The sequence below is a fragment of the Vanessa tameamea genome, chromosome 15, assembly GCF_037043105.1.
Source record: "Vanessa tameamea isolate UH-Manoa-2023 chromosome 15, ilVanTame1 primary haplotype, whole genome shotgun sequence".
Lineage (NCBI taxonomy): Eukaryota > Metazoa > Arthropoda > Insecta > Lepidoptera > Nymphalidae > Vanessa > Vanessa tameamea.
In genome coordinates this window covers 5,994,430-6,017,309 of record NC_087323.1, presented here as the reverse complement: position 1 = coordinate 6,017,309, position 22,880 = coordinate 5,994,430, and the positions used below count along the sequence as shown (strand labels likewise).

The 22,880-nt window shown below is 30.5% G+C and overlaps 1 protein-coding gene across 7 annotated transcripts in view; it reads right to left on the bottom strand.

The window, feature by feature from the left end:
• LOC113399104 (semaphorin-2A) overlaps positions 1–22,880 on the bottom strand; it is a 343,072-nt gene that overhangs the window by 89,547 nt on the left and 230,645 nt on the right. Inside the window, exons 1-2 of one of the 7 annotated variants that reach the window (XM_026638141.2) lie at positions 22,384–22,630; positions 13,006–13,279 (exon numbers count right to left, since the gene is read on the bottom strand). The exons of 5 other annotated variants lie outside the window; for them this stretch is intronic. In XM_026638141.2, coding sequence (XP_026493926.2) covers positions 13,006–13,198 — 193 coding nt within the window. In that variant the 5' untranslated portion in view covers positions 13,199–13,279; positions 22,384–22,630. Of the gene's footprint in view, positions 1–13,005; positions 13,280–22,383; positions 22,631–22,880 lie in introns of those variants that run through there. One more of the 7 variants, XM_064217027.1, reaches the window with a different exon arrangement.

Genomic DNA, 22,880 nt, shown 5'->3' with positions numbered 1-22,880 from the left:
ATTCAAAAGAGCTTGTTTAAGCCTACTAACTTATTGAGATTTTTTTCCACGAGAACTCGCTTTAAAACGGCGTTTTGACGATTTAAATGCTTTTAAAAAGACCTCCCGCTTTTTACTTCCCTAAATATAGACAAGATCTTTTGTTGTTGGTTGTCTGTGATTTTATTACTAATTATTTTATTATTCGAAACTATCTATATATGTATTTTTATTAGTGCAGTAACTTCTTATTTATATATTTTTTAAAACATTCCTTTTATAGGTGATTAGCATTTTACACAATAGCTGAAGATCATAGAATTCTGAGTAATATCAAAACCAAAAGCATTGTAATACCTAAAACATAACACACCGAGTATGATTTCAATGAAGTCGCTTTAGGTTCTGGCGTGAAGCATGAGTCCACTAATCCAGAGTCAACAGCGGCGTGATAAAGGGCTCATTGTTTCAGTGGTCCTCGATGGCCGATATCAATCGCGATTTCGATTCGTATCGAGTGGGATCAAAGTGTTCTCGATCGGTCTGCATGTACGCACGACCTGAGTGCCTACGTGATATTGGCTTCCAAAACATATGTCTAGTCACGATGTACAGATGGGAACAAAATCTTTGCAATATTGAAATAAACGATTTTTTTTGTATTTCCTTTGTATTTATAGAAACGTGTCGATTATTTTTTAATATAATGTATGTGTACGGTTAGACTGGAAATGTTAATATATGAATCTTATTATTATTTTCATTTGAATAAAAGTTTCTAAATGTAATGTCATTTTTTAAGATTACTTGGTGGACGGGCGATTTGGCCATCTGATTGTAAGTGATCACCATCGTATTGACGCTGTAAGAAATATTTATATACCTTACATCGCCAATGCGGCGCTAACCTTGGGAGTTCTGATGTTATCTCCCTTGTAGTTACATTGACTCACCCACCCTTCAAACCGGAACACAACAGTATATGTTCCGTTTATTTTGTTTTCTGATAGTAATAAAGAATGATTTGTAACGTAATATTCTTTAGAGTGGCGATTTGTTGTATATTTGTTATGTATGATATAACTGGCACACAATAATAATTAAGATACACATAAAAAAAACAATGACAGAAATCAAATTGTCAAATTCAAAAAAAGGAAGGCACATCAGACTACTTACCAAAATTACATAATAGTAAAATATTACCAAAGGCTCCGTGCCTTGATTTGTCTGTCGAGATTAAAAAGATTGAATTAAAAAAAACTTTATGAAACGTCGTACATGTAAATGAAAAACAAAATATATGTACCTACAATTTAGTTAGATGGTTCGAGTAAGTATGTAAAATCAGTTTAGAGGGACCGAATATATTTAAACATATGTAACTTCATTATCATTTAGTAATCGAACGGCAATACTATCTTAGGTTTTGATCACTATCGGCTGAATAAAATGAATACACAATAACATTTTACTGTTGTATTTTTGTTAATATTTAATTCAAATAATTATTTAAATTTATATTTAACATGGAGATCTCATATTTATTAAATTCATGCTTCATACCACGAGTTGTTAATGTTTCACGTTTCAAAACATAAATAGAAAAGATGATTATTTACAAAACATTTATGCATTCTAGTAACAATACACTTGCTAATCAATCGTGGAAAATTTACCACCGGCTCGGAATTTAACACCTCGGACCCGAGAGTAACCAGGATAAAATACTAACATTTGGATATTGAATATTTTTTTTGTTTGTTACGATATAAAGTAACAACTTTCCCATATGTCGATAACTATTGGATAGAGTTAATAGTTGAACAAATGGGAGCCTAAAACACAATGGGAAATAGCCTTACAAAGCCAAACCAATAACGCAGTTTATAGTTATAGTAGCGTGATCCCAAGCCAATTACGTTAGTTCGGGGGAACAAAGTAAAAAAAAAAAGTATAACAATAAACTAATATAATTTAGAAGCAACGGCGGGTGAAGTCGTTACCTATTTGTATCGGGGGACGGCCCTAATTTAATGAAGGATTGGGATTCATTTCCATCATTATGGAATAGAAATGTTTCGGTACAAAATAATTTAGTAATATAACCATTCGAAATGTAATTTTATGTACAATATTCATTTCTCATTATTCTTTTTTCTATTTACATTCCGGTCAAAGAAGTTGTCATCATTTTTAGTTTACAGTCTACATATTATATATAAACTCTTTTGTTTGTGTCGTATGTGTTTTTATATTATTCATACGATTGAATTGAGTTTATTTAGTGTGAGTACTTTCGTATTGTTAACTTGCATAGAATCATCAAAGTACAATAAGTAGCGTGCTAGTCGTATATAACTGTTTACAAATAATAAAATAACTAATCACATCTCAACAGATGTATTGTCCAAGCCTTTGGGATTTTTTTCTATTATTAGAATTCATATATTTTTATATACCAGCATGTTCGTATATAATATATTTTTTAAATTTTATTTACATTACAATCTGTTCAGGTATTTAATTGTAATAGTAAAATAAAGAAGCTCACACAAACATATGTACATTAACCCTGAATACATTAAATCCTTTTTTGTGCAGTTGTGTAAAAAGCATTACAATACATGAGTTAGCTGGGTACATTTAACATGTTTTATTATTTTAAAACATCAATGTACTTCGTAGACAAATATTAAAACAAAATATTAGAGTGATCGGCGCAGTTCAAAAGGGCCCGAGGCAGACACCTGATAAAGACGGTGTATAATTAATTTTAAGACGCCAACGTATTATTTTGGCGCATGTAATCTGATTGGATGAATTACCTACCATGTACTACAATTAACAGTTTGTAAAGGGTGAATTCTATATATATGTAATCATATAATATGAACTATAGAATACATTTACATCATTCAAAGATTATTAGTTAAATGGGTATGTCGGTATTTCTAGTTACTGATGACGTTAGTGAATATAACTTTTTTAGTAATTCAGTTCTCTTGACTGAATTCCGATTATGACAGACGATCTCAAGAGAGTTCACGAACTGTGTAGGAGATACGAGTATATTAGTGCAAAAGATCGTGTCCAAGCATAAGCGTACCGTACCGTACATTATGATAGTATTACATAATTATAGTATAACATAATACATAACATAATTACAATACATATATTATAAGGCAGATCAGGTTTAGGATTAATATTTTATTGCAAAGTTATAAAAAAGACCAAGAGCCATGAGACTAAAGAGTTGAATATAAATTGTTTGCTAGTAAAAATACTAAACATAAAAAGTATAAAAGCGTGTTTATTGATTTGTTGGTTTATCCTTTTTTTCACGCAGCGGTAGAGTAACGGCTCGACGTGATTTTTTTCATAGAGATTGATAGATTATGGATCGGAAAGAGTACTTTTCATACAGTAAACATGAAAGGGACTAAATCTGCAGGTAGAAAAACTAATTGGTTATAACTTTAATATAAAGAAAATAACAAGGTTATACTTACAATGTAAATGTATTATATATGAATTATTCCTAATTATATATTATATATTGTGAATGGCAAGATTTATTTTTTAACTATAAATATATAATTCGGTTTCATATTTAAGTGGACTTATAAAGTATATTGCGAATTACAAAAATAATATTATTATAACCACTAATAAGTTCGTAACATTTTTGATTATGTAACATTTGATAATATCGATTAATATAAAATAAATTCAAGGACTAACAACAGTGTGCGCAGATCTTTGGAACGGAACGTCACGAAATACTAAACAACGACACAATACAATTATATACGGTGTACGTATTGTTATATACGTCTATACGTTAATCGTAAACTTTCCTTTTACAATGTCATTAGGGAAATTGGCATCGTTAATTTATAAAGGCTCCCTTTAACTGCTTTGCTATCGACGAATTTAAATCGGTAATCCTGTGGTTTGTTTTATAGCGGTGATATCAGGCAATTTATATCATGATCGTAAATGTACGCTTAATGTTGTAGATCAATTTTGTTTCGCGGATTGAATGAAATACATGATTGACGATATCTTTTAGGGAGACAGGTTTCGTTACAACAAAATTGCCTATTATAAACGTCATTCATATTCTAACCATGTTCTGTTACACGGGCATATTTTTAATTTGTATTTGTGGAGCGATACATTTTTATAACGTATGTAAAATGTTCTCATACAAATGAAAAATTTGTCTTGTGTAATCTTTCCCGTACATAAATTATCCTCAGCGATTATATTATTCTGGACAACGATATCGATCTTTTGTTTCGAATATCGAACTAAATATAGAAAACATTTCCGAATCAAACGATTTTTTCATCGCTTTAATGTTTTGGTGCGAAGTGTCAATACTAACACGAACGTCTGAGTATTGTATTACAGCAAAAACAAACTAAAGGCGTATAAGTGCCAAAACAAAAGGACGTCGATTCAGTTGGATCGAATTACCTTTGACGAAATGCATTCGAATAAACTAAATGTACGTATTGATCGAACTATACGCTGTTCCTTTGCGAGAGAATTCGAGACACACGCCACCGAAATAAAGGATTATGATTATTATTATAACTTCGAAGACAGCTGCTATAAAAGTATATTGAACAAATGGCACTTTTACATTGAAATTCACAGCGTTTTAGCGAACCTTAAACAGCAATGATAATAAAATGGCATACGTTTCGAATTATATAATATAAAAATATTAAGAGGATCCAAGGATTTAAACAAGTATTATATATTTTATGTTAATTTATAGTGTTTATAATAATATGTTTATTAAAATAAAGATATAAACCTTCTCTTAATTAATAAAATGTGAAACCTAAATTTTAAATCGTTGAAGAACGTCAATGTAACGAAAAAAATATTGCTTATTTATAAATAAAATACATAAATATTATTAACGTAATAGCCAGTAAGTGTCTCACTACTAGGCAAGAGCCCCATCTCCTTTCTAGGATAAGATATAGGGTCTAATCCGATCCGTCGACGTTGGTATTATTAACGGCTCATTTTAGTATATTAAAAAATCCTTTAACATTACTAGATAAGTCTTAGTTACACAATACAGGAATAGACAGATCATGAAATAGCGTAGAGTTCGTGTTCGTTGATTTTCTTTCAGGATATTTACATCTAATTATGTGTTGTTTACTATTAATATCATTTGTAAAAAAAGTAACTACTGATCTTCCTTTGTAGTCGCTCGTTCTTCGCGGTAGAAACGATTTTCCAAGCCAATGAAAGCTTTACATTCATCTTAATTCTTTGATATGATGATTAAAATGTACTTTTATTAAGAATATTTTATTTTTTATTGATTTGCTATTAATTCAATGTAATTATTAAAAACAAAATAGCTGTGTTTAAAAATATTTCACTAGTTTTAATTAAGTTTATTATTTATGGTTTTAAATTAATCATGTTTATTTAAAAAGGTTACTCAATATAAATTTAAGGTATCCGGAACAAAAATTACACAAGTCGACGTCTACCTAAAATTCGAAGCTTAATTAAGACTAGGCACCGACAACAGAAACTAATTAAACTTATTCCATTATTTTCACAAACGAAAATTTTAAAAGAGAACGAGTTTTCTAACTAACAAGAACGTGTAATGCAATGACTCGAAATTTGTGGGTACGGATAGTTATATGAATTGTTTTATGTAGATATTTTTATCGGATTTACACGTTATGGAAGCGGAAACAACTTGAAACCTTTTTCGAATTACAGTTTATAATTTTGTCACAATTTCACTAAATTGTTTTGTAACAATTTATTATTTGTTGGACAGGATCTACTAAAATATTTTATTCCCAAACCTCAAGTAGAGTTACTTTTTTATGAAAATAAATAGTTAGAAGTTGTTCTTAATATTTCCAATACTTATTGCTTTGAAAGAATTAATTTAAATTGATAAGATCATAAGTATTTTAAAGTCGTATGGTTCGTATTCCACTTGCATAGAAATATATGCCAATATATAGCAATATACTGTAATAATACATTGGGTTACCTTTACCGACTTAATTAAACTGAACAAAAAGTTTGTTACATGTTTGAATAATGACTTCAATATAATGACCACGAAATCTGCGTGACCTGAAGGGAACTTGCTGGAAATATTTATAATATTTTTACTTTGTTTATAAGCAAGTTTAAATAGTACTAAGTTTTATAAGTAAAAACAATTTTAAAAGAAAAGTTTCTTCACTAACACTTTTATACATAAACGTTAAGAAATATCAGAATTTTATCACAATTTTTAGTATCTTAACTTTTAGTTTCGAATCTTTTTAGGTCATAATTATAATCCAACCAATCATATCATCATCATCAATAAATCACCATTTTTACCACCATTTTTATGAATTGTTCACGATATTTTAATTTAATAAACTAAGTGTTTTTTTCTGAAGTGCCTTGTTAATATTAAAGGGTAGAACATACACTCAACTGGATATTTTAAAAACGTTGCGGTGTCTAAAGTGGAATAAAATTAACATTGCAAATGCTACTAAGCCAACGTAGTGTTAGTCGCTGAGTATATTGTTCATTTTCACAAAGATCTCCATAAAGTTTATTCTTTTGCAACATTTCATTCTAAGAATAAATTATATATGGAGATTAGTTAAAACAAATGTGCATCTTTGTGTCCTGCATTTTTGATGTACGTTTTGAAATATAACTAGCACTTGAGCAATTGTGACTTTAGTTATGAGAGTATTTTGTGTTTGTGTCTATTAGTTTATACATTAAATATTCTTGTAAATTATATTTAAGTACGTATGTACGTAAGTAGAGAAAGTTTAGTCTTTATGTTTGTTTGTAAACGATAAAATTGTAAGTAATAATTGAAATTAAATTTATTTATTTCTTACGGTGATGATGTAATGAGACACCATTTTTTGACTGTATATTATTTTAGAATAATCGATCTATTTGATACTAATATAAAAGTAGAAAGACGGACGCTATTATTGTAAGAGAAAGAATGACATAGGAACAAGTAGCGAGGTTGCGAAATTCGATTGAGGTGCAACTTCTAAAAGTATTGATGAACGGAACATAAAAGGGATGGAGCAGAGATTAAGTAACTTGTTCGGCTTCGACGTTCGGGCATTCTGAGAACAAAGGATGAAATTTTCCAGACGGCAAGAATTTTGATGCCTTTCACCAACAATGGTCGTAGTAGACGTCAGCTAGTCCGTGATGAGTATTTTACGACTGGAATTTGTGGATCTCTTTGCAACCACAATTGTTTTAAAGTGAACAAAGCAGCGCGTTATAAAGTTAATGTGGACGGATCAAGGTCTAAAGAGGATAGAGTGCTGAACAAAATTTAATTTATATGCCGCGGCAACGTAACTAAGGATGCGAGGATTAATTTCATAAAAGATGACTTTAATCTAATATTCTGAAGCCTATTTATAGATGAGGCAAGTGGTTTAGTGTATTTAATTAAACAACAATGAAATAAAAAATATATTGGGAACATCCCCTGTAGAGAGTATCGTAAATGTATTTATATTTTAAAATCGTTTAAAACTGTTTACTTAATTACTTCGTTAAAATTTATACTGATAGTTACTATTAATAGGTAGTAATGATCGAATTCAATTCGACATTAATAACCGATTCAACGCGCTTGTAATGTGACAAATTGTAATTCGATCATACGGTTATGTTTCCGTTGTAAATTAAAAATAATTTCGTTAATTGTTTTGCGATAATATTTCGCTTAATCCGAAATTATCGAAATGTCCACTTTGTAGAACGTACTCGTACTTAATAAATCCAATCGTATTCGCAATCAACGAAATATTAGTCTATTAAATACAATTTGAAAATGTATGTAATTAATTTTATTTACCTCAAGCTAAATACATTATGTGTTTATACATACATTTGTTTAAATGCCTCAATTTTTGTATGTTTTTGTATCTACGTTTGTATGTCTTTAATCTGGTGTATGTTAAAGGCATTATAACAGAAGCCTTCACTCACTAAACTAAACGTCTTTAGCATTGTCGGCAAGTTAGTTAACCTATAAGAAAATTCCCGGGTAGTGAAGTAAGTCTCGACCAGCAACCAGATTCGCTATACGAATAGTCAAAAAGAGCCCACCTATAGACTCGTATCAACAACAACGATACAAAGTTTCAGCCCAATCGAATACACTATTCGTGAACGCATCGAATACAAACTAAAGTTACAAAACATTATTCGATTTATAAAAGTCGAGATGGCCCAGTGGTTAGAACGCGTGCATCTTAACCGATGGTTCAAGCCCAGGCAAGCAACACTGAATTTTCATGTGCTAAATTTGTGTTTATAATTCATCTTGTGCTCGGCGGTGAAGGAAAACATCGTAAGGGAACCTGCATGTGTCTAATTTCAACGAAATTCTGCCACATGTGTATTCCACCAACCCGCATTGGAGCAGCGTGGTGGAATATGCTCCAAACCTTCTCCTCAAAGGGAGAAGAGGCCTTAGCCCAGCAGTGGGAAATTTACAGGCTGCTTATGTTATGTTTATGTATTCGATATATAACATTCGGCTGAGTATTATCGAACTCTACATAATGTTACAACTAAATGAACCGATATTTATTGAGACACATCTCGACATAATTCAGGAAGACATGGCCCTTAACATCACGGAACGAAGATATCTTTGATAAATATTGTTAGTGGAACTGGAATAGCTAAAAATAATAACACTAGCAAACAAATTTTAGTTTTTCTTGGTGGTTAGTGAATTATTGTTATACTAAATAGTAAATAATAATTTACGAATATTACATATTTTTACTAGTAGGGTGGTTAGGTCTCTGATATAATCGTTTAATATTCACTCAAGATATACATATAATTATTATTCGTGTGGTTATAAATAAATATGCTACGGTTTAAGGGGTATAAGTGTAAGAGCTAGTGTATTAACAAGGGATATAACATCTTAGATCTAATGGCTAGGGGCCTTGACAGCGCAACGAATGGTTTATATTTCTTACAGTGTCAATGGATATGGACGGAGAAATTTACCATCAGGTGGCCCATGCAAGATTAACTTAAAATGTGTGTATTTATATATATACACACACATACACCCAAATGTATAGATATTCATAATGTTAATATTTTTACGCACGCGGTTACTTAAAAAGATTTCTATCACAAAGATAAAGTTTTTTATTCATTAAAAAAAAGTGAATTATATTTTGTAATATTTTTCCTCAATCTTCACAATCAAAATGTAGTAACAGTATTGTTATTCGAATATTGTAAATACTGTTTATATTTGTCCGTTGAAATATTTTCATGGCAAAGTTATTTTTAACGTTCCAACACGAGAAAAGAAAAAGATTTGCTTCCACTTTGAATAAGAGCATTTTGTTCGAGGAGATGGAAAACTGAAAAGAATACGGTTAACTATTATTTGTGAAGCTGACCCCAAGCTTGTTCCTATTTTAGGCTATGAATGTATTTATATATTATTATAAAACAATATAATTCTAATCAACTGAAATTATATTTTAAATAGGATAATATTACTGACATAATATAGAAATAATAAATACATACAAGTTGTATGTCTCAAAACGTTTTCAATCTTCATTGAAGTTGTAGTTTTTATATTTAAAATTAATCCAAACAATACAGGAATTCATTTTTATATACTTATATTGTTATTAAAAAGAACAGTCAAACCTTTTTATGTATTTTGTTATACTAGTGATACAACCAAAAAAAACAAAATATATAGTTGAATGAAAAAAAACTATGATTATTTATTTATCGCGAATATCTACAATGTTCACAATGATTTGGAGAATTCGTTGAAGCGTGAACGCAGCTGAGATAAAGTGGGTTGATCAGTCGCGAATACCTGAACGTTTGATTCCAAAAAGTGGTTTGACGAAGGTAAGCTTCCTCCCAGCGCCCTCAACCCTTTGTCTCGTGAGAATACAATGGACAATCGCAATGCTTACAAGATACGATATGGGACACCCTTCTTACGTATTTACGTGACCAAATTTCAAACAAAATGTTTTGTGGTACGAATGTCTAAAATAAGTAATGTCATCTCCCTTCGGATTCCTACGCCCCGTGTCTTCTTCAATAGTTCTATTAAGATGGGCATAGATTGCAGTTACGACCATACAAACAAAAATTGCCAAAATATTACAATTATAATAATTACTAGCGAGCAATATATTTTAATATATTGCATCAAAAGTTTCATGAAAACAATGTTATAACACGATAAAAAAATCTTCATAAGTAATCCATGACCGAGATTTCCAGCTCAACTTTACTTTGCCAAGTGTTTGCTGTTTGTAAATTAAAATGCTAACGAATATTCCGTCTTGTTGAACATTATTTAGCGAGTTGGACAGTTCGAGTGAGATGTGGTCAGCGGTCAAAGCAACTTGCGCTTCAAGTTTTGACTACGCCGGACGTTGTGCGCCGTTCCTTCCTTTACTCATTGTGTTTCTTTTTTACACTTTGCTCGGCTGAGTGCGTCCTTTCTTTCAAATCTTTCTATACACTTTTTATTTGCTCGCCACTAGCATGGACATTTGCCTCCGATCCGGCTTCCTTGCTTGAACAACTTAGTAAAATAAATAGAGCGATCCAACTCTTTTAGTTGTCGTTCCGACTTTTTTTATCCGAAGCTATTTATTACTAACAATAAATAAATAAAAATGTAATACGTCAAATATAAATAAATTAATACGTAACATATCTCATTGTTTTAGGTAGTAATAGGTGTTTATTACTTATACATTTATATATATATAATAACATACATATATGACAATTTTGATACAAAACAGTGAAGTAATAATAATACTAAAGTCTTTTAAATTAAAGATAAATTATCTTACAATTTTTCACCAACATTTTATAGATAAGTAAAATTTACTATTAGTTTGTCGGAACGAAATCGAAAAGTTATCAGTAAATTTTGTAAAATATTAATATCCTAGTAAAATATTAATACAATTCAACAAAATCAAAATATACTTTATTCAAGTAGGCATTTACAAGCACTTTTGAATCGTCATTTAACAGACAAACAAAATCTCTTATATTACTTTCAGTTAATAAAAGCTGTTTATACTTTGTAATTTGAATAATTAGTTTTCGAACATTTAAAAAATATGTTCGAAGTTAGGCCTAAGTAAAAAACGCCTGGGGCGTGCGCTAAGATATATTGCTTTAGCTCTGCGTTAACTGGCTGGGCACTGTCAGAAAGATCGCTTGCCAAGATAATGATTGTATTATAATATTTCTTTATCTCCTACTCGAAAAGGAACGTTCATTAAAATATTTTATGAGATGTAAGGCCTTAGTGCCAAATAAAATTATTAGTAATATTTTTTTTGTAGCTTATAACACTCAACGTACACTATGTGACGAACCTCTCGTTCAGGATAGCAAAGAATTATCCTAAGCTTATTCGGTCCCTTTTAAACCGACCCTGTACATCGTTCAAGGTTTTAACCCCTGTAATTAGCGACATAGCACTATTATTCTCGTCTCCATACGTACTTAAATGTACAAAATAGAAACTTTGCGTGAAATGACCCATGTAATAAAAATTCAACAGACTTGTTCTCTAAAGTAGAATTTTATAAGGAATTATGTAAAAAATGTGCCTGCTAGAGGCGTGCATGCGATGCGTGCAGCTGGCACCAAAATATGGCATTATATGATGTCCCTAATCTACTTCACGGTCGGATGGACGGAGCTCCGCTGTCGATAACAATAACCGACTTAATATACCCGATAATCGGTTTTGCTATTCGGAAATCCCCGTGATTGACACTTTGGATGACGGTTGAGTTAAACAGCACCCGAGTTCGCTCTGCCGATTGCTTTTTCATGACACTAAGGGGGAGACTATTTTAAATTAAAATATATTACATATATCTTATATAGTTCGTATTTTAAATACATAAATCGGACATAGATCGAACGAGGATTGTGATGTGATTAAACCTGAGTATAGAATTAGTGGATTTTCATTAAGTGTGACGAGGCTTAATGATTCAAGTTTCCACATTCATTACGCTCTAAGCGAACTGTTTTAAGCCACAGTTTAATGGAGGCGGTAAATTGCACATTAATATTGCGGCTTAGATGACCACGTTCTAGACCGGCCAGGGAAAGTCGAGTTAATATTTTAAAAGGCAAAGCACATACTAACATGACTTCAGTTTTGAAAGTGAATTATTTCCTTTGCGAAAATCAAAAGTTTCTAGTCCACAACAATATTAAGAGTCGTGTTTTATGTATGAAGGGGAGTTAAAATTACTGATGTCGTTTTATTTTACTGACGTTTATATTTAGTATAAAAATAGTATAGACAATTCTAGTGTAATGATTAGATGGCATAGGTATTGATTTTAATCTTTTTTTTAAGTTTTAAAAATGAAGCAACTTAAAGTTTGTTTTAAATGATGACATAAACTCGAGTTGAAAAAGTAACACGTACTTAACTGACAGTTACATCACTATATACGATAATAATGAACTAAGACCTTCAGGAAATCAGTGATCATAAAGAAACATTAACTACAACTGTATTAAAATCTCCCGACATCGGGGAGGGCATTGAAACAAAAGCATTGTTTTGTCTCACCTTGCTTATTTAAAATCATATATCCATCTCACTTTACATTACGTACCCTTGAAAGCGTCGCGGTTTTGCATGTGTTCGTGATAATGTTTAGAACACATGGATAGACTTACACACACACGTTAAAAGTTTTGCATGTTGTTTGATGTTTTCTGCTATATCATGAATCATGATTCGCAAAAGAGCCTTCTGGGAATCGAGAGAAACTCTTAAAATATGCTTAAGAAAATTATACAAACGGCTACTAGATTAAATGTAACCTAAAAGTTATGAATATTTTAGTATATAAAATAATAAATATTGTTTTATATTAATAAATACGAGTGACTCACCTCTCTTATGTCTGACATGATATTTGCTCTTAATAACGGGTCCAGTACAACACGGTTGTTCATAATAAAAATTGTAGGAACTGTCTACTTCTGATGTTTGTTGCACAGCCTGTGTATTGACTTGCCATTCTACACTAACGACTAGGAACGCAAACCAACGTACAGATAGAGCTAAGGCTCTCATAGTCCGCATCTTTCTTGATCACAGTCACTTGTAAACACAACACCACACAACTGTTAATTATTTTAACGTGTTGAATTCATTATTTTTATCCTGTAAAGAAATAAAATTAAATCAAAACCAAAAAAATATGTAAAATATTATTTAATAAAAAAAAAAACAATCTAAAACTCCAGCATCATAAAACTAAATATATTGTGTTCCAATCCGAACGTGTTTTAATGAAGCTTATGTTGATTCTTAGGCCTAAAAGTCCACTTTAAAGTTATGGCGACGGTTAGTGGCTTTGGTATTTCATTGTATAATTCTTTATTTTTATCATACATCAACAATAACCGATGTTTTTTCTGATATTTGAAATATACTTATCGATATATAAAACGCATATGCTTAAAGGTATAATAATAACTATGATCATTTTTGTTTTTCTCTTAATATGTGTATATGTTTTTAGTACAATCAAAGTTTAATGATGTAATACAAAGCCAAACATAGAAGTCATTTTATTCAAAAGAGCAAACACCAGGAGACCAATAATGAAATAATGGAATAAAAAATTGCAACAATGCATGCCCATTACAAAATAAAAAATGACAATTTTGCCTTTGAGTTCACATTGAAAAAGTTGTGTTGTGGGGTAGGTTAATGGTCTTTCCGACCATTACGATTGACGATAGCATTAAATACACCTCGTGTAATGGAAACCGCGATATGCAACTCTACCAACACCAAACAAGATATACCCATTATAATTTAAATTTGACGTTTCAAAGGCCCCATATCTATCTAATCCATTATAGTATTAAAATATAATCATTCATCGTTAACCAGTTATCCAAAGAGATCTTAATCGTGGGTATCAGTGAATAAATAAATGTCTTCTGGTAAATTTAACCCGAATCCTTAGGCCCTTCGTCATGTGGCCGATATCGTGAATGCGGTCAGGGTCTGAAAGAGTCCTGCGATGAATTAAATAGATAAGCCTCAAAAAAGGGACTCCGAAAGGGGTGGAGTAGGTTATCAGAATAAGACACGCGATTAGGTGCAAAGTAATAAACAAGATTTCTTATAAAATGACCATATTTTTTGATATTCAAAATAACCGGTAGCAACTTAACTGGTTGTAAATTCCTCGAATCAAAAAAGTTTATATATCCAACGCCATGATTCGCAAACACATAATTAAACGGTGTATATGAAAACACCATAAGAAGGTTTCATTTCATATCCGATGATTGATGATGTGGGTTTCGGTCGTAAATGATTTTTCAATTGATGGCAGGTTCTTGGGAGTAAATAAAATTTAAAATTGTCCCTAACTCAAAGTACAGAGGGCGTTATTTTTCATATTCTGTTTTTATCCAATGGGATCAAAATGACGTGTTAAGTGTGTATTTGAAAATCGAAGATTGATGATTTTTTCGCTTCTATCATTTGAAAATATTTATGTTTCAGATACATTAAGTGTTAAGAATATCTTGGAGACTGCTGACTGATATTAACTTGAGTGAAAGTTAATGTTACGTGCTCGATAGTGTTAAATATATCTATACTAATATAACAAAAGCCGAAGAGTTTGTTTATTTGCGCCAATCTCAGAAACTACCCGTTTTAAAAAAATATTTTTGTGTTTTCTTATTGAGAATATTATAATATAGTCATAGACTAAATAATATCACCCTATGATTCACGGAAGCAGAGCAGTAACGTTTAGCGCAGGTAAAACCGCGGGTAGTAGTTAGATAATATTATGAATCATATGTAATATAAACCGATTTAGGAGACTTTCGGCGACTTACAAGCTTTCTTATGAATTTTGGATACATACATTGTTCTATAATACATCAATTTATGTATTATGGACTCTTCAGATTTTAATGTTTCCCTATAATTTTAAATACCTAATGTGCCGATTTTTTTAAATTATAACCTTATATTCACATAAAATATTTGATCAAAATATTTTATGTGACTTAACTCGTGTTGAGGAATTCCTCTAATTAATTTAATTATATGAGTCTTAATTGAGCTATATGGTAAAATTGATATATTCAACGCTGTTATAGAATAAACTTCTGAGTAATAATATGATGTAGCACGACAAGTCTCAAGTGTACGTTGTTCCGACATTTCCAAGTATTGAAACCGGTTTAGTAATGATGTCTTCATTATGAATTCTCTACCAGTATACTTGACATATGTTTTTATATTTGTATTTCGTCTGATTTTAATAAATCTCATACAATATATAAATTTAACAAAAGTAATTATAAAATATCTTCTGACAAGAATTTGTAATGGCTTATCAGTTTGATTAAAATTCGAGATCTTTGATAAAACTAAATTACAACAGAATCTTGAAATGTCTCAAATTTCAGCTCAACTGAAATTTATATAGGCGAAATTAAAAATTAAAACTTTTAACGAGAATTGAAAACGATTCCACAGCCAAAAATCTTAATAGCAACATTACTTTATACGAGTTCATTAAGCGGATTTTAATCTGCCTTTGTATCTGTCGATCTCGTTTCGTTCGACAATTACACCGTTACTGCCCGTTGCACGACAGGCTTCGCTCATTATGACCGAAGAATCTTAAGAAATTTCATCCGACAACCCATTGAGGCAACCCTTCCAATTGTGCGAAGGTGTTCAATTGAATGGTAGGTGGAACAGGGGTAGGAGTATAATGAAATTTTGCTTCGATAAAGACCACTGAGCCCCGTAACACAATACTTGATGTTTCCTCTGCAGCACGTATCCATGTCACGTCATTAAGCCCCATAAAAATATCTGCCGACACATCTTCGATCGGTAAGTAATACTTGTGCGCGTTTAATTTACACGTCAATACTTAAATCGTAACGTAAAACATGTATTATTCATCTATTATACAGAGATTATTTATTTTTTAAACTTAATAATATCTATAATTTAATATATATATTAATATAAGGAATTCAATAGGTTTTTAAATTGGATTAAATTAATTGTTAAATTAAATAATATTTATGTAAAATAAAAAGGAGTATTATTTTAAAGACCTGAATTGAGTTGAAATTCATGAGGTTATTACGTGTGAGTGTTAACGCGGTTGTAACATAAAATAAACTATATAGTTTGTTGGCGTTTCTAAAACCGTTTCATACCACAAATAGCTTGCTTTCTGCATATTGCCTTTGTAAGCAAAACTTGAAATCGTAATGCAATTGCCCCGCACAGATACCTTGAATATTTCACTTTACTGTGTTGCATTTTTAAAGAAAACTTACATTTATATTATAAAGTTAAAGAAAAATATATAATAATAAACTTTACATCCCTATCTGTACATCATTTTATATAATTTTGCCTCAAATTAGTATTATTTTTAAGTAGACATTAGCTTTTACTCACAATATAAAGATCAAAATAATATTATTGTAGATTGGGTAATAAAACTGTATCATAACTTGTAATTAAAAGGGGTTATGATTTACATTTCAAATAAATCGTTAATTTTATTCGAACATTATTTAGGAAAATGGTGAAATCCAGGCAGGCTAATTGGCTGCCCAGAGGAGATACGGTTCGGAGCGGATATTCTCTTTGAATTATTAATACAATAATGTTAGAATGTTGAATTATAAGCTCCTTAACGGTATGCTGAATAAATATCGTTTAACCGATAGTGACTGGGGACTAGCTTAATAGAATAACAATGGATATCCCGTGTAAACGATGATGAAATATTTTTATTTTAAGAGCACGAGGACACTTTTTAATAAATCCCTGTGATTCGTGTATTATGGACGGTTTATAAATAATAATAGTTTATTGCTTGCACGCGTTGCATTACCAATTATCCGATACTACTCTAGCGTTATCTATTGTACGTTGATACTATGTGAGAGACCTCCTTGTATGTATGTTCCAACTGTACTGAGTTTCAACTCAATTGGAAACGCAAAGAATAGAACAACATGTGAAACATAGTACATACATTATTGGGGTTTGGGATATGGGACTTGGATCCGACTTCAGACAGTTTTGTAGTACATAATAAACCCATGTTATTTAAGTTATTTCCACTTTTAGCACTTGTTTTGTAATTTTTTGTTGGTTCAATTTGTTTAAAACCTATTTTAGTATTGGCTTGGAAAAGACTAGTCGTATCATGGGTTTCCCTTAATACAATCAAAGTTTAGTATTGTGAAACGCTTATCATTAATTTGTTTTTAAATCTATAAGAATTAATATTGCGTGTCAAATAATTTGAGCTATACATATCAAGAAATGAGCAAATGTCAATAAATTAACTCTAATAAATATAAAATTTAAGAAAATAGAAAACGATTACTGTAAAAATACTCGACCTTAAATAAATAATCCAAACCGGTTACTTTTGTATTGTTAAATAAAATCTATAAAAAATCTACATTTATGTCAATCAATTTCCCTATTTTCCGACAAACAGTATAGAGTACGTCAAAGAATATTTATGAGACCATCTGGAAATCTGTCTAAATAAAATAAAGCTTAAATCATCAAAATTGGTTTAGTCGCAAGGAATTAAGCAATGTATGTCAAACGTCTCGCATTGAAGTCGGCTAAAATAAGCTTTAATTTTAATATTCAAGCTATGTCAATTATTGAATAAAAATAAACTTATGATCCCTTTACCGACTCCTCTAATTCGAGTCGAATAATCGAGATATAAATATCCTGAGTATTCGGCTCTATTCCGTAAAAACCTATACATTTTCAAGTAATAATACATTTAAGGCACATACTTATTTTATTTATTATTGTTATATTTGTATCTCCGCAGACATGTTGTCTTTGCCTTTGGTGGACCTTATTTATAGTTTCAATATATTTTTTCTATTTAGTGTGCATGCATGTTTGCTTTACCAGAGAGCATCGCAGTTACATCATATTTTTGATATGGTATTCATATATGCAATTTAAACATGAGTCTGTATGTGTCCTTGAAGACATGTTATTTGTCTACCTGAGATTCTGGATTCCTTGACCGGTCATAACGTTAAGGCTCATATTAAAAACCATTATATTAGTGATACAAGATTGTAATATAAGTGATAAAAAAGCGTGGAGTTGTTAATTTAAATTGGATTTTATATAGAGTATAATTTAGTTGCTGGTAGGATATTTGTGCAATTTCGTCTGGGACAGTGCCTAGTATTGTTGTGTTTTTACTTGAAGGTTGAGTGAGCCAGCATAACAACAGGTACAAGGGACATAACATCTGAGGTCACGAGGTTGGTAGTGCATTGATGATATGAGGAATGATTAATATTTCTTAAAGTACCAATATTTGTGGTACCGAGCATTAGGTCATCGTCTTAATGTGTGGTATAAAAAAATTTAATTTGGTAGATGTAAAAAGTGATCACTATGTTTTTTGTTGGTTTTTTTCGGAGACACCAGTGGTGGCTTTGAATTAAATTTAATAGTGTTAATTGACGATCTAAGTAAGCGACTTGTAGAAGACTCCTTGGGATAAGTTTGCTCTTTTCATTGTGAATATACATATAAGATTGTAGTATAGATAGAATATGAAAATGTCGAGCAGTTTTCCTGAAACAACTATACAAATAATATATCAATGAACATATGTATTTTATGATATTTCTGTGCATTTAAAATTATCGATGAAGCGGTTAGGGGACAGACCAGACACATTTTCTTTTCGTGTTTGAGTTACTATTGTGACTAAATTAGGTAAATTTAAGTAATGTATTTGAGTGACCATATAATTATAATTTATTATTTCTAACCAATTTTCAAAAAAAATGTTGGTTTTTTATGTTGGACGTCGAAAGTAACTCATAACTTAGAATGACCAAGGTAGTAGTACTTATAGTTTTACATAATTAATAAAATATTATTAAAGATTTATTGAATATTTCTATATTTATTGAATACTTATATTTTTCAACTGTGTTTTTGGTTTGTATTTTGGTCTGCTTGGTTTTTCCAAGTATCTGATGAATTATTCATATAATCGTTTAGAAAATACAATTCTATTAAGAATAGAAATACAATAACGTTACTTGAGAAACACAAAACGAGATAAAATTTCGTAGCAATTTAAATATAATTGTTATAGAAACTTTAGGTCTAATGTTGCATACATTAGACCTAGACTTTCTACAACAAATGATATAATTATTATATTTTTAATATTTATTCATACATTATTTCTGAAAAAGAAATACGTAAAGTATAACTGAATAGATTACATAAAATTTGCAACTGTTTTTATTTGTTATATTATATACTTAATATATAGATTTAATATATTTTTTTTAATTAATTTAAATATTTTAATGTTTAATAATGTGATAAGAACCTTATACTAGTCGCATAGTAGATTGCGTCAGGGCCAGCTTATAAGTTATTAATACTGTTCGGTTACATAAACCTCAATTCTAATTAGTTTCCGGATACAAAATCAATTAAATGCTAACAAGGCCATGGTTCCTCAACCACAGCCTCAAGAAATGTTCAAGATACAAAGGCTCATAACGAACATACAAACAATAACGATTGATTATATACATATTGAAACTGTTAAATTACGTTGAAATCAAACGCGATACACTAAAATAAGAAGTCGTATAAATTTTCCATTCAAATTTGAATAGTTATTGTTTATAGGACTTAGTAAATTGACTGTATGTGATTGTAAATGGTTTTGTAATAAAAATAATGTATAAAATTTTAAAAAATGAGTTCAACTAAAATTATTGATTAAGGTTTTAAACAATCAAGAAATATTTTTTAAACACAGCGTTCTATTATGTCCAAGTGCTGACTTCGATTGTGGTGATAACTGGAGTCAGTCACTGTTTGACAATCTAAATCTTTAGGTACGTATTATAATGCAATTAGGCTTATGTGTTTGGTGCAGAAAATCATGATGATTCAAAAGGTAACATTCATTTGTCATTTGAAATTCGTTCTCATGGATAGTGATTGTGTTAAATCAACTTCGGCATGGTAGAATATATTACCAGCCTTCTTCTTACGAGGAAAGGAAGTTTTGGTCAGAGATAATATCGACACGTGGTATATCTACAAGCATTTAAATCACTTCAAGTGTTCAATTACTTTTTTTTTTCAAATTTCAAATTTCATTATGAAAAAATACACAATATTACATTACAATTTTAGCTATACGGAACTCGATAGTCACGTTTCTGTTGTGGTTATAACTATCGTATGAGAAAAAAATCCTGAAGCAGACATTCTGTTTATTTAGGTAAGATAGGTTTATTTGCTTAGATTATTTTGGAAACATGGTATCCTGCCCAACTAAAAAGCTTTTTCTGTTAGAATGGACTTTGTATTTAATAAAAAATAAATTATTTTGATATTTTCTATTTAATATTACACAAGAAAACTAAAATTCTAATAAAACAATTATAATATACATATATCGATTTTATAAATTAGTTGAAATTGAAATGAATCATATCGAAAATATATTTTCTTTATTAAATAATTCTAAATGCCATAAGGAAGAAATAATAAAATTCTGCTAGAAAGCATTATCCATAGTTACAATAAATGTTGCGTCCGCATTCTGGTTAGGGGTACACTGGATTCAGACCACGTACGAATACACGTAAACGTCTGCTTCGCATTATTGATACAAATATTGATATCAATTGTTTCGGACAAGGAGATACAGCGTGGCAATGGATAATACTTTTAGATTGGGGGCGTTAGTGGCGTTACGCTCTGTTGCTATCGAGATCAGCGAAGTTATTATTACGAGGGATTATATCATTAGATATTGATGACTTCATTGTAAATATGAATACACAGTTATGTGTGTACTTTTTTTATCAACTATACGTAAACAATATGTGCCTTATATATTCAGTTCTTGAACAGTGTGATGTAAATAAAAAAGGGATGTATTACATAGGTAATTAATTAATATGCTAAAGTTGATATCATTACCAATATCGTTTTAATTAAATAATTAATGAAAATGTACTATCGAAATAATAATTATTACATGTTACTATTAGTAGATTGACTTTTAACATAGACCAGACTAATAGAGACATTTTGGATTAGAATTTACGAAAAGTATAAACTTTAATTGATCGTTTGTTTACATATTTTATGAAGAATTGAGTTATATACGGATAGTATATTACCATTAAATAAATTAAAAAACGTTTCGATTAAACGTTAAATTGCTGTCGCCAATAGTGCTGATTCATTAATAACTTAAAATTCTGTCGATGTCATCATTATTTAATCATTGATTTTAGTTTTTATTAATAAAAATAACGTAACGAACGTTTCAAATATTTTTGACTCATCACTTCTCAAAGCCGAATGAACATGACATTGATGAAGTTATTGTTGCTAACAATAATAAGATTGTATTTCAAATGTAACGGTTTCTTTTATTCTTCATTTAAAATAAGTGTTCCTAATATTTTTGTATTTTTTTTTATTGGTACTTATCCCAAATGGTAAGACCGGATAATAAAAGGTATTTGTGGATTGTGATATATTTACCTGCCTCTGTCAAACGTTTTTAAATTCCTTTTAATCTTTTGTCAGTTACAACTTTTATTGCTTTTTTTAATGGCTTTTGTCTTATTTTGCATATTTTCCATTATCTTTACGTATACATAGAAATAATATATTTGGGCAACTAATAGTAATATGTGTAGGGGACTCCATGTTCTGTGAACATTCTGTGTTTAATGTCTATTTTTACCATAGGTTGTTCAACCCGACGGTTCTGGTTTAAACAAGCAAAGATTATAATATATTTGAAATTTTTCGATGGCATTTTTTAAAATTCTGACAAAAGAACGTTTCCACAAAAGTGAATCGTTTTATTCATAATAAATGATAGAACGATAATTACATTTCACGGCAATTAATAGTATCCGAATTGTCATTCGAGCGTCTGCAAAAATATGTAAAAAAATATTTCGATTTCTAGTCTTATTGAGAAGTTATTTTGTGTATACAAAATGTTAACTTATTAAAAACACAATTTATATGAATTTAATCGATAGAGTAAAACCTAATATTTATTATATATCTCGCTAAGTTTGTCGACGTCTTACGTATAAATAAACTAAGCAGTTCGAAAAATGCTGGAGTTTTAGGTTGATTTGTTACAGTCTCTATTCAAGAATTTCGTGACGACCAACCTTCTCAGTCCGTTGAACCAAACACGTTGCAGTTACACAAAAAAATAAACATCACTCAGCGTCTTTAAAAACAATTAGTCACTTTATTTTCTATTATAAATAATATAAACACAATTTGTATCCTATCATTTATTGAAACATATATTAAGACAAGTTTTTGAAATCGAGGAGTTACGGAGAAGTTTGGCGCGAATACGAAACATACGTCCGTCGAGCGTGCCGGCCGGCGCACAACTAGCTCGTCGGTTTCATTCCATACAAAACTTTTAAGTCATGGAGACGGCAAAGCTATGTCGCGCCTCTACAACTTACGCACACAACCACGCTCGACACCCTATGCACAAACACGAGAGCGAGCTTCCAAGTTCACTAAATAAACGGACACCAACACAAATGCGTGCGTACACTGTCTACCCCCTGTTCATGAAACTAGAAAAGGACGGCAATATCAACAATCCATTTCAGAGTTCGAGCGCGAGTGAGACTTCACTACCGAA